The sequence below is a fragment of the Salvelinus sp. IW2-2015 genome, linkage group LG23, assembly GCF_002910315.2.
Source record: "Salvelinus sp. IW2-2015 linkage group LG23, ASM291031v2, whole genome shotgun sequence".
In the NCBI taxonomy this organism is placed as follows: Eukaryota; Metazoa; Chordata; class Actinopteri; order Salmoniformes; family Salmonidae; genus Salvelinus; species Salvelinus sp. IW2-2015.
Window position 1 is genome coordinate 19,559,106 of NC_036863.1, and position 20,280 is coordinate 19,579,385.

The following is a 20,280-nucleotide window of genomic DNA, read 5'->3' on the forward strand; positions in this document are numbered from 1 at the left end:
CATCAAAATTAATGACATATTATCTTAGGTTATTTCTGACTATTTTGAGGAAGTTTATACTGGCTATGGCGTCTCAAAATGGCCAAACAGTACTATTGCCGCTTTTTCCTCATTTTTCAAGCGAAGGTCTTTTAAGGGAGTATGCAAGCACACTCATTCGGTTCGGCTAGGCGCCAGCCGAACTGAAGCATGCTGACACATTAAGATCTGGCCTGGTTACTGGGGTTACCCTCATGAGCAGCCTGTCATTGGACTGTCCTTGTGTGAGAATGTTCCTCATTCCCCTCGCTGCCTGTTGAGCTGCCTGCAATCTTAGAAAAAAAGGTGCTATATACAACCTAAAAGGGTTCTACAGCTGTCCCCATAGGATAACCCTTTGAAGAACCCTTTTTGCTTCCAGGTATAACTCTTTTGGGTTCAATGTGGAACCTTTTCCACAGAGGGTTCTACCTAGAACCAAAAAGGGTTCTGCCTGGAACCAAAAAGGGTTCTCCTATGGGGACAGCTGAATAACCCTTTTGGAACCCTTTTTTCTAAGAGTGTGCTTCTCCACTTCCTTTGATGAGGGAAGAGCGTATCCCTGCTTCCTCCCTCCCTCCTTTCTCTCTTCCTTTATCCCTTCATCCTCACCCCCTGCTTTGTCTCAGGGGCTATAGTGGCTACGTACGGCCACCCCCTGCTGCATATGCACACACAATTCCTGTAGCCGTCAGAGGTAGACCTTGGGCATGCCGCCTGCCCAATGAACCACTGTACCTGCTACCGTCAGGCAGTGGTGTTGTCATGGCAACCCCGTCATCAGCTGTCAACACACTGGGTGCTTCAGGTTACCATGGGTACAGGAGCTCGGAGCCACAATGGTGTATAACCTGCCCAGATTAAGGCAGCACCTGGTCCAAGGTTACGTAACGGCATCATCGCATTAGTGGAAACCAAGACTGTTTTCAGGGCAGACTTTCATTGTAGCTAGATATGTTTGAGTCGTGTCAGGGACAATTTTAGCATTTTAGCATTCTCCTAACCTGCCGTGTTAATTCTCCTAACCTGCTACAAAAAGTAACTTCTGCTCTTTAAAACTGGCAGACCCGCCCTGAGAACAGTCTTGGTTTCGCCTAATGCTATAAAGCTCAAAGCAGACTTGAAAAGTGTCCATTGCACTGGGCAAAGAAATACTGTAGCTTATTATAGGTCTCCTCTCACACATGATCAGACACAATTCAAACGTTCACAAAGTTCTCCTAACCTGCTACGAAACATCACTTCTGTTAGTCAAAACTGGCATAACCGCCCTGAGAACAAAATTACCTGTAAATGTCGATCTCGTTGTAACGCGGAACTTCCGCGGTCCGGATTGAATCTAAGCCTAGGTCTCTTTGAAGGGAGCACATTGCATTACAGTGTCTTCAGAAAGTATTCATGGGATTTTAATTTGTATTTTAGATAAGTATTCAACCCCCTAAGTCAATACATGTTAGAATCACATTTGGCAGCAATTACAGCTGTGAGTCTTTCTGGCTAAGTCTCTAATAGCTTTGCAAACCTGGATTGTACAATATTTGCCCATTATTCTTTTTAAAATTCTTCAAGCTCTGTCAAGTTGGTTTTTGAACATTGGTAGACAGCCATTTTCAAGTCTTGCCATTTGATTTTCAAGCCGGTTTCAATACTAACTAGGCCATTCAGGAACATTCAATGTCAGGGGGGGGTTACTTGGCTGGGGCAGCAGGTAGCCTAGTGGTTAGAGTGTTGGACTAGTAACCAAAAGGTTGCAAGATTGAATCCCTGAGCTGACAAGGTAATCTAAATCCCTGAGCTGACAAGGTAATCAATAATCTGTCGTTCTGCACCTGACTGTTCCTAGGCCGTCATTGAAAATAAGAATTTGTTCTTAACTGACTTGCTTAGCTAAATAAAGGTAAAATAAAAATACATTTCAGCTTTTGATGTTTTATTAATTTGTAAAAATGTCTAAAAACATCATTTCACTTTGACATTATGGGGTATTGTGTGTAGATCAGTGAAACAAAGTAGGCAACTAGATTCAGCCGCAGACAGATGGATGGTCGGGGGTCGGAACATATTTATAATCATTTGTTCAATGCAAATTGACCCCAACTAAACCCCAAAAGAGATTGTATATGAAAATAGCAGTAATTTCATACCTTGATTACATTGAGACACAAACACATATGTCTATTTTTTATTTGTGGGAATACTCGGTAAACAGATTTAATAAATTAAACACATTTTTAGCTGAATTCCTGGTGATTTTCCTAACCAAAACTAAATTCCTTCTATAAAACTGTGGGGGGCCAAAAAAATAACAGGTGTGAAATGCTTACCTTACAGTGAAATGCTTACTTACAAGCCTTTAACCAACAATGCAGTTTTAAGAAAAAATAAGTGTTAAAGTATTTACTAAATAAACTGAAAGTAACAATAGATAACAATTTCAAAAAGAAGAAAATAGAAAAATAACAAATATTTAAAGAGCAACAATAAAATAACAGTAACGAGGCTGTATACAGAGGCTACCGGTACAGAGTCAAGGTGCGGGGGCACCGGTTAGTCGAGGTAATTGAGGTAATATGTACATGTAGGTAGAGGTAAAGTGACTATGCATAGATAATAAACAGAGAGTAGCAGCAGCATAAAAATGGGTAGCCATTTGGTTAGCTGTTCAGGAGTCTTATAGCTTGGAGGTAGAAACTGTTAAGAAGCCTTTTGGACCTAGACTTGGCGCTCCGGTACTGCTTGCCGAGAGTCTTTGGCAATTTTTAGGGCCTTCCTCTGACACCGCCTGGTGTAGAGGTCTTGGATGGCAGGAAGCTTGGCCCCAGTAATGTACTGGGCCGTACACACTACCCACTGTAGTGCCTTGCGGTCGGAGGCCAAGCAGTTTCCATACCAGGCAGTGATGCAACCAGTCAGGATGCTCTCGATGCTTCAACTTTTTGAGGATATGAGGACCCATGCCAAATCTTTTCAGTCTCCTGAGGGGGAATAGGCATTGTCATGCACTCTTCACGACTGTCTTGGTGTGTTTGGACCATGACAGTTCATTGGTGAGGAACTTGAAGCGCTCAACCTGCTCCACTACAGTCCCGTCAGTGAGAATGGGGGTGTGCTCTGCCTTCATTTTCCGTAGTCCACAATCAATTGCATGGTTTTGAATTGCAAATAAAAAAATGACTGGTCACCAAGCCACAGTTCCAGCGAGGAGGTCTGAGCGCAATATTAGCTTCATGGGTCGTTCTACGAAATGAGTGTCTTTTGCATCCCTTTGATATTTTAAGTAGAAATGTGTATTATTTCTTCTTTTATTTTTATTATATATATACTTTTTTTTTTTTATTCGGAAGACAAATAACTTTTAGTGTTTTTATAACTTTTTTGCTACATTTTACATATACAGTTGAAGTCGGAAGTTTACATACACTTAGTTAAAGCTTGGTCGCAAATAGGTCTTCCAAATGGATAATGACCCCGAACTTCCAAAGTTGTGGCAAAATGTCTTAAGTCATTAAAACTTGCTTTTCAACCATTCCACAAATTTATTGTTAACAAACTATGGTTTTGGCAAATCGGTTAGGACATGTGCATGACACAAGTAATTTTTCCAACAATTGTTTACAGATTTCACTTATAATTTACTGTTTCACAATTCCAGTGGGTCAGAAGTTTACATACACTAAGTTGACTGTGCCTTTAACAGCTTGGGGAATTCCAGAAAATGATGTCATGGCTTTAGAAGCTTCTGATCGGCTAATTGACATCATTTGAGTCAATTGGAAGTGTACCTGTGAATGTATTTCAAGGCCTACCTTCAAACTCCGTGCCTCTTTGTTTGACATCATGGGAAAATCAAAAGAAATCAGCCAAGACCTACCGCTCAGTATGGAGACGCGTTCTGTCTCCTAGAGATGAACGTACTTTGGTGTGAAGAGTGCAAATCAATCCCAGAACAGCAGAAAGGACCTTGTGAAGATGCTGGAGGAAACAGGTACAAAAAGTATCTATATCCACAGTAAAACGAGTCCAATATCGAAATAACCTGAAAGGCTGCTCAGCAAGGAAGAAGCCACTGCTCCAAAACCGCCATAAAAAAGCCAGACTATGGTTTGCAACTGCACATGGGGACAAAGATCATACTTTTTGGAGAAATGTCCTCTGGTCTGATTAAACAAAAATAGAACTGTTTTATCGTTATGTTTGGAGGAAAAAGGGGGAGGCTTGCAAGCCAAAGAACACCATCCCAACCATGAAGCACGGGGGTGGCAGCATCATGTTGTGGTAGTGCTTTGCTGCAGGAGGGACTGGTGCACTTCACAAAATAGATGGCATCATGAGGAGGACAATTATCTGGATATATTGAAGCAACATCTCAAGACATCAGTCAGGAGTTAAAGCTTGGTCGCAAATGGGTCTTCCAAATGGACAATGACCCCAAACATACTTCCAAATTTGTGGCAAAATGGCTTAAGGACAACAAAGTCAAGGTATTGGAGTGGCCATCACAACGCCCTGACCTCAATCCCATAGAAAATGTGTGGGCAGAACTGAAAAAGTGTATGCGAGCAAGGAGGCCTACAAACTTGACTCAGTTACACCAGCTCTGTCAGGAGGAATGGGCCAAAATTCACCCAACTTATTGTGGGAAGCTTGTGGAAGGCTACCCGAAACATTTGACCCAAGTGAAACAATTTAAAAGCAATGCTACCAAATACTAATTGAGTGGATGTAAACTTCTGACCCACTGGGAATGTGATGAAAGAAATAAATAAAAGCTGAAATAAATAATTCTCTCTACTATTATTCTGACATTTCACATTCTTAAAATAAAGTGTTGATCCTAACTGACCTAAGACAGGGAATYTTTACTAGGATTACATGTCAGGAGTTGTGAAAAACTGAGTTTAAATGTATTTGGCTAAGGTGTATGTAAACTTCCGACTTCAACTGTGCATTTTACATATACTGTACATTTTGCATACACATTTTGCATACACATTTTACATACATGGTACTTTTATATAAAGCAATCACATAACAATAATACTTAATCTAACATACATAAGCTCTTTAAACCCAACCCTCAGCCACTCTCAGCCCATCCCACCTATCACCATAGACCACCCTCGTTTGGTTTCCATGTGCCATATTTTTTTCAATTGTGCTGTGTGTCACGCCCTGGCCTTAGTATTATTTGTTTTCTTTATTATTTTAGTTAGGTCAGGGTGTGACATGGGGTATGTGTGTGTTTTGGGTGATTATATGGTATAGGGGGTGTTGGTTGTAGTGTATGGGTTTGTGTTGAGTGTATGTGTCTAGGTATGTCTATGGTTGAGTGTAGGTGTTTAGSAAAGTCTATGGTTGCCTGATTTGGTTCTCAATCAGAGACAGCTGGTTATTGTTGTCTCTGATTGGGAGCCATATTTAAGGTAGCCATAGGCTTTAGGTGTTTGTGGGTAATTGTCTATGTTGAACGTTTGTTGCTTTTTGTGTGCACTAACGTTTATAGCTTCACGGTCGTTTGTTGTTTTGTGTAGTGTTTGTTTTCGTGTTTTTCCTCTTCTAATAAAATAAGATGTTCTTTTCACGCGCTGCGCCTTGGTACTCACTCTCTACCTTTGACGATCGTGACACTGTGATGTTATGCATAATTTTTTTACCTTTCTAATCGTATAGTTTCCACAGATTGTGAGCTAAAGATGACAACCTTTTCTACAAGTATTATTATATTATTTATTGACAGACTATGGCTTTCCAAATCGCCCAACACTGCTATTTGTAAGGTTAATTTTAATTGCATGTTGTGTTTTTTTTTACCATGCCTGAACCTGTGACAAGAAACWATCTAAATAGGAGCAATACCTGAATAAATTATCTGTTGATTCTGTCTCTTCGTAGCAAAATCTACAGTGCTGAGATTGTTGTATGCCCCATATATATAGCATTCTGTTGGTGGCAAGAATTTTTTATAATAATTTAAATTGTGTTGAATCAATTGTAGTTTTTTGTACCAGTTCATAAACCATGTGCTATGGAATTGGTACATCGAAAATCTCTTCCCATTTATTTTGCAACCTGTATGGTGCAGGTGTCAACATTTTTGTCCTCAAATGAAACTGGTATATTTTTCTATTTATGCCAGTTCTTTTCAGCCAATTTGTATCTATTAATATATGGCAGGCAAACAAGTTCCCTACCTTCTCCCTTTTCCATTTGCCTCCTCCATTTTTGTGGTAGTGCTGCAGTCAGTTGGTTGTAAATTTGGATTGAGCAGATATTCCCATATAAATTATTTTTGATAACTGCATATGTGACATAACTCCTCTGTTTCTATTCATAATATCATTACCAAATATAATGCAATTTAAAAAAAAATAATCCCTAAAGAATGTTTTTTTATTAACCATAACATTTGTCGTAATATTTGTTCTATCTTTTCTGGAGGATAAAACAAATTGTAACCAGCTTTGTATGGCTTGTTTAAGAAAGGGCGATACTTTAGTCGGAAATTAGAAGTTGTAATCTGTATAAAGGCAAAAAGACAATTTTTGAACAAAGGATGAGCCTTTCTTAATAATCTACTGGAGAACCATTTTGGGTTTACCTTATGTATGAGTGAAGCTTTTAGTGAGAGCTTTAATATTTAATAATTTTAGCACCCCAAACTCATATTCATTATATAAATAGGCACGTTTAATTTTGTCTGGCTTAGCATTCCAAATGAAATATTTTTTGCTCATATGATTTAAAAAACGAGTCATCTGGAATAGGCAATGCCATTAGTAAGTAAGTAAACTGTGATAGGACCAAAGAGTTAATCAATGTGATTTTTCCATAAATAGACAAGTATTCACCTCTCCATGGTTGCAGAATTATCTATTTTTGCTAACTTTCTATTGAAATTAATTGTGGTAAATTAATTTATATATTTTTTTAGATGTKAATACCAAGTATGTCCACCATCAACCCATTTTATTGGTAAACTACAAGATAGTGTTAACACTGTATTTTTTAACGATCCAATACGTAATATGTCATAATTAGGTTTTAATCCAGAGAGGCTAGAAAAGTGATCAAGATCTTCAATGAGACTGCAGGGATACAGATTGCAGATTTAAGAAAAGAAAGTCATCAACATACATTGACACTTTAGTTTTTATCCCCAGGATTTCTAACCCCTTRATGTTCTTGTTGGATCTAATTATAATAGCTAGCATTTCAATGGCCATAATAAATATATGTTTTACTCCTCTTAACAGCTCATTGCTTTCTGAGTAACCATTATTTACTATTTTACGTCTGTGGTTGCTGTACATAACTTTAACCCATTGTATAAGAGATTCACCTAAATTAAAGTAATCCAGGCATTTATATATAAATTCTAGTCGTACATTATCAAACGCCTTTTTAAAATCGGCTATGAAGACCAGGCCTGGTATCTTCGATGTTTCATAATGTTCAATTGTTTCAAGTAATTGTCGTATATTATCTCCAATAGAGTGTCCATGTAAAAAAAAAACTGTCTGATCAGGATGAACAATATCTGGTAAAACTTTTTTATTTTTTGTGCTATGCATTTCGCCAGGATTTTTGCATTCACAACATTGAAGTGTTAGAGGCCTCCAGTTTTTCAAATGGACTGGATCTTTATACTTACCACCTGGGTCCTGTTTTAGTAGTAATGAAATCAGACCTTTTTGTTGAGTACCTGATAGTCTACCATTTGTATAAGAGTAATTAGAACATGCTAATAATGGATCTTTGAGTACATAAAAAAAGGTCTGATATACCTCTACTGGTATACCATCAAGCCCTGGTGTTTTTCCAGACTGAAAAGATTTTATTGCCTCAAAAAGTTCCTCTTCTGTAAGGTGGCCTTCACACAGGTCTTTCTGTAAATGTGTTAATTTTACATTATTATTATTATTATTATTAGGAAAGAAATCCTTACAGTTAACATCATTCAGTGGAAATGGAGGAGACTGCATAATCATGGATAACTCCATAATTGGTAGAATTTCTATGTTGAAGATTTTCCATCCATTTCGCTTTATTTTTGTAATACATTACACTTGATCGTTCTTGAATAAGTACATCCATTTCTTTTTGTTTTTCCTCTAACCTATTTTGTGCCTCTATAGTACAGTTTCCTTTACTATCTACCTGCGCTGTTACTTCCTCTATTTCCTTTATTAGTCTAATCTCTTTTGAGCTAGACTGCTTTAGTTTTAATGATGAGTATTGTATTAAATGGCCTCTAAAAGTACATTTGAAAGTGTCCCACACGATAAGGGGATCTGCTGTACCTATGTTGTGCAAAAAAAAATGTATATATTAAATGTAGTACACTTTAATATAAACCACATGGAACATTTAATACATCTGGTTTTGACAGGTGCATACTCTGTGACTTGTAGGAAGATTTTAACCCACTTAACCCCAACACTTCTCCAAGTTTTCACTTGATTATTTATTTCTTATGATTAATGACTCATTTTAAGGTCAACCCTGTTATGTGAACTGAACCCTCATTTTAATATGGTGAAACTATTCCTTTTAAAAACAAAACATTCGAAAGGAACTTTGAACATCTAATAGTCAAGTCTACTATTTTTGGCAATTTTCTGGTGTTTTTTGGTGGAAACCTGAGCAGGTCGAGCATAACACGTCAACACCGTTACCAATTGACAGACATCTCTGCAGAGGGCGAGTATTTGTCAGACACTTCTCATCTGATTTGTTGCTTTTCTTTTCTTATTTGGGTTGAGGGGACCAGGACCATTGGAACAACAGAAAGAGGACATACTGTATCTTGCAGTCAAGTTTGCATTAGGAGCTTCTAAATGAATGTGGTATTTCACATTTCAAGTAGTTTCTTTGTCTTTTATTGTTTTCTCATCAGTCAAGTAAGGATTTCAGAATGGTTGTATACAGTCTTTACAAAGCAGTGTACTTTTAGCAGTGATAGTCAATATAACAACACTTCAAATGGGATTTTTCCACAAGGTCTCTGAGCCAAGTTGCTATGGGGACAAGCCCCAATGTGACACTTGTGGTATAGTAATCACGTTACGACTAGTTCAAGGGCCTCAATAATATTTTGATTGCAATATAAGATTGAATTTAAACGGTTTGACATTGCGTTTTTAATCAATCCAGGGGCTTCACCCTTGTTAGCTCACCAAGAAAGGGCTACTGTATGGAACTAGATTTTACCCTCTGTAAACATATTAAATCTCCCGTGGTATCTACTGTTGATACAGTGGAACAACATGAGAGCTCTGTCAGGCTCAAGTGCAGGACTAGATTTCATAATACACTCAACGCTTGGTACAGTGCCTATACACAACTAAAAGAGCCGTAATGGAATGGTGGCAGAACAATGCTCAGGATCCCCCACAAGTGTTAGGAAACTCCCCCATTTTGGATCCTAAAGGGTGGCTGGGTCACTCATCCCTCAGAAAAAATAGGTTACGAAACAAGCATTTGTTTCATTATGGCAACTTTTCTCCTCCGCTGAACTGATTAATGATTGATCGAAAAGCCTAGGTGGCCAAACTGATAGTAATTACATGAGAGCCGTTGATTGTGACAGTGTTCAGTCAGTGGAGCAATTGGAACGTGGAGAATTAACAGGCCTGTTTCAGGCCAAAGTACAGCCAGACAGATTTCCACTCTGGGATTGGTTAAAGCTGGTCAATGGAGGGAATTACATCAGACAGTCAAATTAATTGATATATGAGGTAGGCCTAATTATTAAAATGAGAGCTGATCATTGAGGACTGTAGGACTATAGGCTGGTCTCATTGGAGTATGATAACTCAAGGAAGCTTGATGGGGACATTACAGCCACAACCTACCACTCTCTCTCCCTCTCTCTCTCTCTGATTCAGTCTCTCTCAATCTCTATGGTATATGACTGTTATATCTGGTTGCTATAATCACCCTATACCTTCTTCCCTCTTCCTCCCACGCTTTGATCTCTCTTCCTTCCTGTTATAACGCCTCCATTTAGCTTTTTTTTCTCTCCTACAGTAACTGCCCCTTCTCCCTGGCGGCTGCCCTGGCACGGGCTACAACAGACAGTGTTCTGCAGAGTGACCTCTCCATCTACCACATCCAGAAGACTGTTGAGGATGGAGTAGACCCTTTCCCCCGTGAGTCCCTTGTCAGCCCACGCCTGACATGCAATATCAGGTCATGTACTGACCTAGCTAGGCTACTGTATGGACAGAGTTACTTGTTATACAATATATTAGCTTAAATTCAAAGCCTTTGTCAGTTTAGGTGTTGTTTCAGTCAACACCATGGACAAATTAGAAAAATCACCATTTGTATACTCAGCTAATACTTAGCATTAAAACAGTTGCACTTCCTGGCTCACTTTTTTCATACCACAGTTTGATGTCATCCACTGTCACTTAGAATTCCCTTTACTTTGTTAGTGACAAAATAAAGCACTCTGTGGAGCGAACAAGCGAGAGCAGAGGTCTTTTAGAAAAGCAGGAAACAGCAGTCTAAATAACCCTGCAACACTCTAAGATCTCTGTGTTTTTGCCAGGGAGAGAGAGAGAGAGGCAGAAAGAATGCAGGGGAAATATAATATAATATATATATAGTTGAAGTCGGAAGTTTACATACACCTTAGCCAAATAAATTTAAACTCAGTTTTTCACAATTCCTGACATTTAATCCTAGTAAGAATTCCCTGTCTTAGGTCAGTTAGGATCAACACTTTATTTTAAGAATGTGAAATGCAGAATAATAGAAGAATTATTAATTTTCAGCTTTTATTTCTTCATTACATTCCCAGTATGTCAGAAGTTTACATACACTCAATTAGTATTTGGTAGCATTGCCTTTAAATTGTTAACTTGGGCAAACGTTTCGGGTAGCCTTCCACAATAAGTTGGGTGAAATTTGGCCCATTCCTCCTGCAGAGCTGGTGTAACTGAGTCAGGTTTTAGCCTCCTTGCTCGCACACGCTTTTTCAGTTTGCCCACTAATTTTCATAGGATTGAGGTCAGGGCTTTGTGATGGCCACTCCAATCCCTTGACTTTGTTGTCCTTAAGCCATTTTCCACAAACTTTGGAAGTATGCTTGGGGTCATTGTCCATTTGGAAGACCCATTTGCGACCAAGCTTCAACTTCCTGACTGATGTCTTGATGTTGCTTCAAAATATCCAGATAATTTTCCTGCCTCATGATGCCATCTATTTTGTGAAGTGTAGCAAAGCACCCCCACAACATGATCCCGCCACCCCCGTGCTTCACGGTTGGGATGCAAGCCTCCCCCATTTTTCCTCCAAATATAACGATGTCATTATGGCCAAAACAGTTCTATTTTTGTTTCATCAGACCAGAGGACAAAAAATATGATCTTTGTCCCCATGTGCAGTTGCAAACCGTAGTCTGGCTTTTTAATGGTGGTTTTGGAGCAGTGCTTCTTCCTTGCTGAGCTGCCTTTCAGGTTATGTCGATATAGGACTCGTTTACTGTGACATAGATACTTTTGTACCTGTTTCCTCCAGCATCTTCACAAGGTCCTTTGCTGTTGTTCTGGATTGATTTGCACTTTTCGCACCAAAGTACGTTCATCTCTAGGAGACAGAACGCGTCTGCTTCCTGAGCGTATAGACGCTGGTTGGTCCCATGGTGTTTATACTTGTGTACTATTGTTTGTACAAATTCCACTGGGAATGTGATGAAAAAAATAAAAGCTGAAAAAAATCATTGGGCCRGCAGGTAGACTAGTGGTTAGAGCGTTGGACTAGTAACCGAAAGGTTGCAAGATAAAATCCCCATTCTGACAACGTAAAAATCTGTACTTTTGCCCCTGAACAAGGCAGTTAACCCACTGTTCCTAGGCCGTCATTGAAAATAATAATTTGTTCTTAACTGACTAGTTAAATAAAAAAATTATACTTTTATTCTGACATTTCACATTCTTAAAATAAATTGGTGATCCTAACTGACCTAAGACAGGGAATTTTACTCGGATTAAATAAGTCATTGTGAAATCGGATCATTGTGAAAAACTGAGTTTAAATGTATTTGGCTAAGGTGTATGTAAACTTCCGACTTCAACTGTAAGTTTTATTTTTGAGATTCTTTAAAGTAGCCACCCTTTGCCTTGATGACAGCTTTGCACACTCTTGGCATTCTCTTGAAATTTTTTATTTTGGTCTCACCTGACCATAGCATCCAGTCCCATTGAAAGTTCCAGTAACGTTTGGCAAACTGTAGGCACTCAAGTTTGTTGTTTGATGACAGCAAAGGCATTTTTATGGCAACCCTCCCAAACAACTTGTGGTTATGTAGGTGGCGTCTGATCGTAGTTTTGGAGACTTTCTGACCCTAAGACCCAACTAACATCTGCAATTCTCCAGCTGTGATCCTTGGAGATTTTTTGACCACTCAAACCATCCTCCTCACTGTGCGTGGGGTCAATGTAGACACTCGTCCTCTTCCAGGCAGATTGTTTAACATCTCAGTTACTTTAAACTTCTGGAAATGGGCATTTTCAACCATTGAGATATTTTCTTATAGCCATTTTTGTCACACATAATTACTGTATTCTCGGGTCTTTCCCATAGTGATGGATGACTATGGGAACTTGGCCTGTGTGTCACCTCATATTTATACCCCAGTGAAACAGGAAGTCATGGCTTACCACTTAAGTGTTCCTAGTCACTCAGGTGAATTTAAAAACTTTAAATAATAATGGGAATATACTTAAGTTAGATTTTACTCATAAGAATTTCTAGGGGTGCCAATAATTGTGGCACATATGTTTCATAGAAAAATATTTATTTCACTTTTTCACATTCATTTTTTTCAATCATTTTACTTCAATTAAAGGTTAGATTTTTGTGAATATTTCGAATGAAAGACCAAGAGGATAAACAGCAAAGACATTTTTTTTCACAGCCCGTTTTGCTCATATTTGCCAAGGGTGCCAATATTAGTGGAGGGCACTGTATATATGATTTTGGCTCAAGTAATTTGTGTGACGAGGTTGCTGTCTTGGGACGGAGGGTGGGTTGGTGAAAGCCATAATGAGAGTGGGTAAGAGGTGGTAAGAATGGAGGATACCAGTCTGTTTAGTCGGGCTCACACACAGACAAACACACACACGCAGAGCTCATACTGCTCCCTGACAGGGTTCTGGGATGGGATGGGAGGTTCAATTTAACTACAGAGCCTGGGGAGCTAGGGAGAGGAGGAGAGGAATGGAGAGGAATGGAGAGAAAGGGAAGAAAGGAGTGTGAGGAGTGGAGGGTGGAAAGAACATGTCCTTAGTTCCACTAAGTGGAGCAGAGAATTCACTCAACATGACGTCGTCCAGATATCTATTGCAGGGGGCTATGGAATCTTAACGCTCTTACGATGAATCTATAGGACTCTATAGGAAGCATCAGATCTTCTCAAGACGAGTCAGTTCCCCTACTATCCTGTGAACAATTAGCCCTAATGAACAATTAGCCCTTCGCAACAAAGAGCCCGTCCTCCCCAGTTAAGGTGCCACCAACCTACTGTGATGGGAACATCACATATTAAGACGTTTTAAAACGTACAGAAATAACAAACATCCACATTGAAGCTGAACTGAATGTTTGATGAGTTCTGTTCAAATGCGGCAGATACAGTAGCTTAGCGTTTACTGCAATGGCCCAGTAGCCAAAAGGTCGCTGGGTGGAATAAGCGAGCCAACAAGGTGAAAAATCTGTCGATGTGCCTTGAGCAAGCTACTTAACCCTAATTTGCTCCATGGCCTATGGCTTTTTCCACCCAGGCTTTTTTACTATTTTCTACATTGTAGAATAATAGTGAAGACATCACAACTATGAAATAACACATATGGAATCATGTAGTAGACAAAAAAGTGTCAAACAAATTCTTCAAAGCAGCCAACTTTTGCCTTGATGACAGCTTTGCACACTCTTGACATTCTCTCAACCAGCTTCATGCGGAATGCTTTTCCAACAGTCTTGAAGGAGTTCCCACATATGCTGAGCACTTGTTGGCTGCTTTTCCTTCACGCTGGGGTCCAACTCATCCCAAACCATCTCAATTGGGTTGAGGTCGGGTGATTGTGGAGGCCATGTCATCTGATGCAGCACCATCACTCTCCTTCTTGGTCAAATAGTCCTTACACAGCCTGGAGTTGTGTTTTGAGTCATTGTCCTGTTGAAAAACAAATTATAGTCCTACTAAGCGCAAACCAGATGGGATGGCGTATTGCTGCAGAATGCTGTGGTAGCCATGCTGGTTAAGTGTGCCTTGAATTCAAAATAAATCACTGACAATGTCACCAGCAAAGCAGCCACACACCATCACACCTTCTCCTCCGTGCTTCACGGTGGGAACCACACATGCGGAGATCATCCGTTCACCTACTCTGCGTCTCACAAAGACACGGCGGCTGGAACCAAAAATCTCAAATTTGGACTCATCAGACCAAAGGACAGATTTCCACCGGTCTAATGTCCATTCCTCATGATCTTGGCCCAAGCAAGTCTCTTCTTCTCATTGGTGTCCTTTCGTAGTGGTTCCTTTGCAGCAATTCAACCATGAAGGCCTGATTCACACAGTCTCCTTTGAACAGTTGATGTTGAGATGTATCTGTTACTTGAACTCAGTGAAGCATTTATTTGGGCTGCAATCTGAGGTGCTGTTAACTGTAATGAACGTTTCCTCTGCAGCAGAGCTAACGCTGCGTCATCCTTTCCTGTAGCGGTCCACATGAGAGCCAGTTTCATCATAGCGCTTTATGGTTTTTGAGACTGCACTTGAAGAAACTTTAGAAGTTCTTAAAATTTTCCAGATTGACTGACCTTCATGTCTTAAAGTAATAATGGACTGTCATTTCTCTTTGCTTATTTGAGCTGTTCTTTCCATAATATGGACTTGGTATTTTAGCAAATAGGGCTATCTTCTGTATACCACCCCTACCTTGTCAAAACACAACTGAAGCTCAAACACTTTAAGATGGAAATAAATTCCACAAATTAACTTTAACAAGGCACACCTGTTAATTGAAATGCATTCCAGGTGACCACCTCATGAAGCTGGTTGAGAAAATGCAAAGAGTGTGCAAAGCTGTCATCAAGGCAAAGGGTGGCTACTTTAAAGAATATAAAATATATTTTGATTTGTTTAACACTTTTTTGGTTACTACATGATTCCATACATGTTATTTCATAGTTTTGCTGTCTTCACTTTTATTCTACAATGTAGAAAATAGTACAAATAATGAAAAACCCTTAAGTAGGTGTGTCCAAACTTTTGACTGGTAATATATAAACTCAGCAAATAAAGAAACGTCCCTTTTTCAGGACCCTGTCTTCCAAAGATAATTAGTAAAAATCCAAATAACTTCACATATCTTCATTGTAAAGGGTTTAAACACTGTTTCCCATGCTTGTTCAATGAACCATAAACAATTAATGAACATGCACCTGTGGAACGGTCATTAAGATACTAACAGCTTACAGACCGTAGGCAATTAAGGTCACAGTTATGAAAACTTAGGACACTAAAGAGGCCTTTCTACTGACTCTGAAAACCCCCAAAAGAAAGATGCCCAGAGTCCCTGCTCATCTGCGTGAACGTGCCTTAGGCATGCTGCAAGGAGGCATGAGGACTGCAGATTTGGCCAGGGCAATACATTGCATTACTGTGAGACACCTAAGACAGCGCTACAGGGAGGGAGACAGGACAGACAGCTGATCGTCCTCGCAGTGGCAGACCATGTGTAACAACACCTGTACAGGATCGGTACAGAACATCATACCTGATGGACAGGTACAGGATGGCAACAACAACTGCCAGAGTTACACCAGGAACACACAATCCCTCCATCAGTGCTCAGACTGTCCGCAATAGGCTGAGAGAGACTGGACTGAGGGCTTGTAGGCTTGTTGTAAGGCAGGTCCTCACCAGACATCACCGGCAACAATGTTGCCTATGGGCACAAACCCACCGTCGCTGGACCAGACAGGACTGGCAAAAAGTGCTCTTCACTAATGAGTCACGGTTTTGTCTCACCAGGGATGATGGTCGGATTCGCGTTTATTGTTGAAGGAATGAGCTTTTCCACCGAGCCCTGCATTCTGGAGCGGGATCAATTTGCAGGTGGAGGGTCCGTCATGGTCTGGGGCGGTGTGTCACAGCATCATCGGACTGAGCTTGTTGTCATTGCAGGCAGTCTCATCGCTGTGCGTTACAGGGAAGGCATCATGTGGTAGCCTTCCTGCAGGCTCATCCTGACATGACCCTCCAGCATGACAATGCCACCAGCCATACTGCTCGTTCTGTGCGTGATTTCCTGCAAGACAGGAATGTCAGTGTTCTGCAATGTCCAGCAAAGAGCCCGGATCTCAATCCCATTGAGCACGTCTGGGAACTGTTGGATTCGGAGGTGAGGGTTAGGGCCATTCCCCCCCAGAAATGTCCGGGAACTTGCAGGTGCCTTGGTGGAAGAGTGGGGTAACAATTCACAGCAATAACTGGCAAATCTGGTGCAGTCCATGAGGAGGAGATGCACTGCAGTACTTAATGCAGCTGGTGGCCACACCAGATACTGGCTGTTACTTTTGATTTTGACCCCCCCCCTTTGTTCAGGGACACATTATTCAATTTCTGTTAGTCACATGTCTGTGGAACTTGTTCAATGTATGTCTCAGTTGTTGAATCTTGTTATGTTCATACAAATATTTGCACATGTTACATTTGCTGAAAATAAATGCAGTTGACAGTGAGAGGACGTTTCTTTTTTTGCTGAGTTTCTATATGTACTCTATTTACACTGAGTGTACAAAACATTAAGAACACCTTCCTAATATTGAGTTGCACCCCCTTTTTGCAGAACAGCCTCAATTCGTAAGGGCATGGACTCTTCATGGTGTCAAAAGCGTTCCATATTGACTCCATTGCTTCCCACAGTTGTGTCAAGTTGGCTGGATGTCCTTTGGGTGGTGGACCATTCTTGATACACACGGGAAACTGTTTTGTGTGAAAAAGTCAGCAGCATTACATTTAACAATATAATCATAGTGTTACTCTTCACAGGCAAACAAAAGACAGGGGAGAGAGACATGCGAGTGTAGGCGTGCAGACAATAAGTGACCTATTCCCATGAAATCTGGTAGGAGCGCAGTCTGCAGCACACAGACGGAGACGGTGTGGAAGAGAAAATGTCAGCCATCCCCTCCGGGAGACCCAGCCGGAGAGATCACTTCATCATGACATCCTCTTTTCCCCTCCTTCATCCATCTCTCTGTCCTTTTCCCCAGCCCCGAACCCATTTGCCAGATGGCCTCTCTTGCCCACTTGTCCTTAATTCCACTGGAACCATCTTCTCTCTTCCATTGAGCTGTTTCCCCTTTTATTCCCTGTGTAAGGACCCAATGTTAGCTTACATGAGTGGTTTTGGGTTGGTTCAAGTGTGACAGATCTCAAGAATGGAAAACAGGGGTTCCCAGACTAACGGGTCATTTGGGACTTAATACGTGTGTGTGTGTGTGTGTGTGTGTGTGTGTGTGTGTGTGTGTGTGTGTGTGTGTGTGTGTGTGTGTGTGTGTGTGTTGTGGTGTGTGTGTGTGTGTGTGTGTGTGTGTGGTGTGGTGTGTGTGTGTGTGTGTGTGTGTGTGTGTGTGTGTGTGTGTGTGTGTGTGTGGTGTGTGTGTGTGTGTTGTGTTGTGTGTGTGGTGTGTGTGTGAGAGAGAGAGAGGGGGCACATATTTGGGCATAGGAGCACATTGCTGTGCCTTTTCTTTGATTACTTGTGTGTGGTTGCATGTCAGACAACAGGTCTCACATTCAGGTAGCGTAGCAGCAGGTGGCCTAGTGGTTAGAGCTCTGGACCAGTAACCAAAAGGTTGCTGGATCGAATCCCCGAGCTGACAAGGTAAAAATGTGTTGTCTTGCCCCTGAACAAGGCAGTTAACCCATTGTTCCTAGGCTGTCATTGTAAATAAGAATTTGTTCTTAACTGACTTGCCTAGTTAAATAAAAACATGAGTGTATATTATTCAGCACATTCTTTTCATGTGACTATATGCATCTGTATGCCATTCTTTTCACCAGTGCACTAATGCATCCATGTGTAGTGTATAGTGTGTAGTGTACTGTATGTGTGTGAGCCTGTGGTCTGATCACATGCCATTTGTGTGTTTGTTCATGCGTGTGTCATCTTTTAGAGATTGAGTCGGTGGCATTTGCCAGGCTCATTTTCAACAAACTGTGTGAAACATGCTGCCTGTGGCTGAAAGACTTCCCTTACCGCCGCCGGCCTCAGCCCTACTATGAGACTTCCATCCATGCCATCAAAAACATGCGCCGCAAGATGGAGGACAAACATATCGTCATCCCCGACTTCAACACTCTCTTCAACATACAGGTAAGCATGAACAGAGTAGTCATTAACCACAGGTCTAGGATCAGTTCAACATACAGGTAAGCATGAACATAGTAGTCATTAACCACAGGTCTAGGATCAATTCACTCTAGCATGGTTAATGAGGATAGAAGATTTCAACCACAGATCTAGGATCAGATTACCCTTCAGTTCTAACCATAACCATTAGGGGGATGTGGATTCAACTCTTTAAATTCAATTACCATTAAAGTGGTGTTTCTGGTTAAGCATAAGAAGAAAGGGTGGGAAAGGAGGGCTCTAGTACTACTATAGTTCTGCCCTATGGCTTCTCTCTAGTGGCCTTAAAAGTGCTTACTCTAAAAGAGCTCGCTGGAAACCCCAAGACACACGGCGTATGAGCACAAAATCAATACATTGTTCTTGGCACCACTCATAAGATTACCCTCCTATCAAAGATGGACTTCAGGATTTATGTCCTTGTTTGAATGTTTCTTGGCAACGTTTGGCCTAAAACTTGATGCAAGAACAATAATACACAGTATCACCATGTGATATAGCGCATTTCAATTCAGGAAATAACAGGACATTTCTATTCCAAATTCTTCTCTTCAAAATCATTGTCCACTGGCTAAAAAGAGAACACTTTATTATTCTGTGTATATCAGCTAATTAAGAGACTAAGTGGGTTAACCCAGTGGCTAATCCAGATGCCCTGCAGGGAAGCTAACATCTCACTTCACTATAGGGAGAAGATCAATAAAACTCCACTATCCAACTTATTCCCAATACAGCCCCAATGAGAGCAGTAAATAATAGCACATTAGGTGGCTGCCAGTGAATTAAATGCTTCTAATAGCATTATTGGCCATAGTGCTCTAGCGTGCTCCCTTGGGCATGAGGGAAATTATTTAAATGAAGCAGAACAACACACCCTAACAGCCCACCCCCCCACACACCACACATACACACACAAACAGACTGACAGACTGACACACACACGCCACACCCCAGGCTGATAATAGCATGTTATCTGAGCCACACAGAGTCAATCAGATCTGTCATTGAAATCATATCGTTATTGGTTTGCCAGTCATCCCAAATGATTATGGACACTTCCCTCACATCCCTTCTGAACCAACCGACCAATGAGACATCCTAGACAGGCAGACGCACCAGCTCAAAGATCGTCATATAATGAGATAATTTTTCCGTCTGATCAAATGTTTATTCATTCTATTAAGCGTGCTAGTGGTGGGTAAGCCGGCTAATTGGCATTAAACCCCAGTTAATTAAAGCAGATGGATGAGTGGAGACACAAACTGGTTATATTTGGATTTGCATATTCGCGACGAGGCACTACACATGCCATTCATGGAAAACGCACAACGTCATGAGAGTGACACACAACTATGCTGTATACGCAATGGTAATTTAGAATTTACTATGACCAGTTAAGTTTGTTTATGGAACCTTGTTGTAAAGAGGATTGAGATTGGACAGATGAATGCTTTGCATTGCTTCATACTCTGATGTTTACAAAGCATGAAAGTCTCTATACATGAATCACCATCATGTTACAACAAGTGATGACTCCAATGAAGGGAAGAAATATTGAAGCTATATGACATTGCAGGTCATACTGTTTTAACCTTTGACCTTACACTGTGTGTTTTCAGGACCAGGAGGAGCAGGCCTTCTTCGCCGTGTTCGATGGCCACGGGGGCGTGGACGCTGCCATCTACGCCGCCAACCACCTCCACGTCAACATGGTGCAACAGGAGTGCTTCAGCCAGGATCCAGGGGAGGCCCTTTGTCGCGCCTTCAGAGTCACTGACGAACGCTTCATCCGGAAAGCTAAGATGGAGGTATGGGCTCAAACATTGGC

At 40.8% G+C, this 20,280-nt stretch overlaps 1 protein-coding gene across 1 annotated transcript in view; it reads left to right on the forward strand.

Moving 5' to 3' along the window:
- ppm1e (protein phosphatase, Mg2+/Mn2+ dependent, 1E) overlaps nucleotides 1–20,280 on the forward strand; it is a 104,689-nt gene that overhangs the window by 77,676 nt on the left and 6,733 nt on the right. The window contains exons 2-4 of the mRNA XM_023969254.2: nucleotides 10,048–10,169; nucleotides 18,217–18,416; nucleotides 20,072–20,260. Of these exons, the coding sequence (XP_023825022.1) occupies nucleotides 10,048–10,169; nucleotides 18,217–18,416; nucleotides 20,072–20,260 (511 nt within the window). The remainder of the gene's footprint in view (nucleotides 1–10,047; nucleotides 10,170–18,216; nucleotides 18,417–20,071; nucleotides 20,261–20,280) is intronic.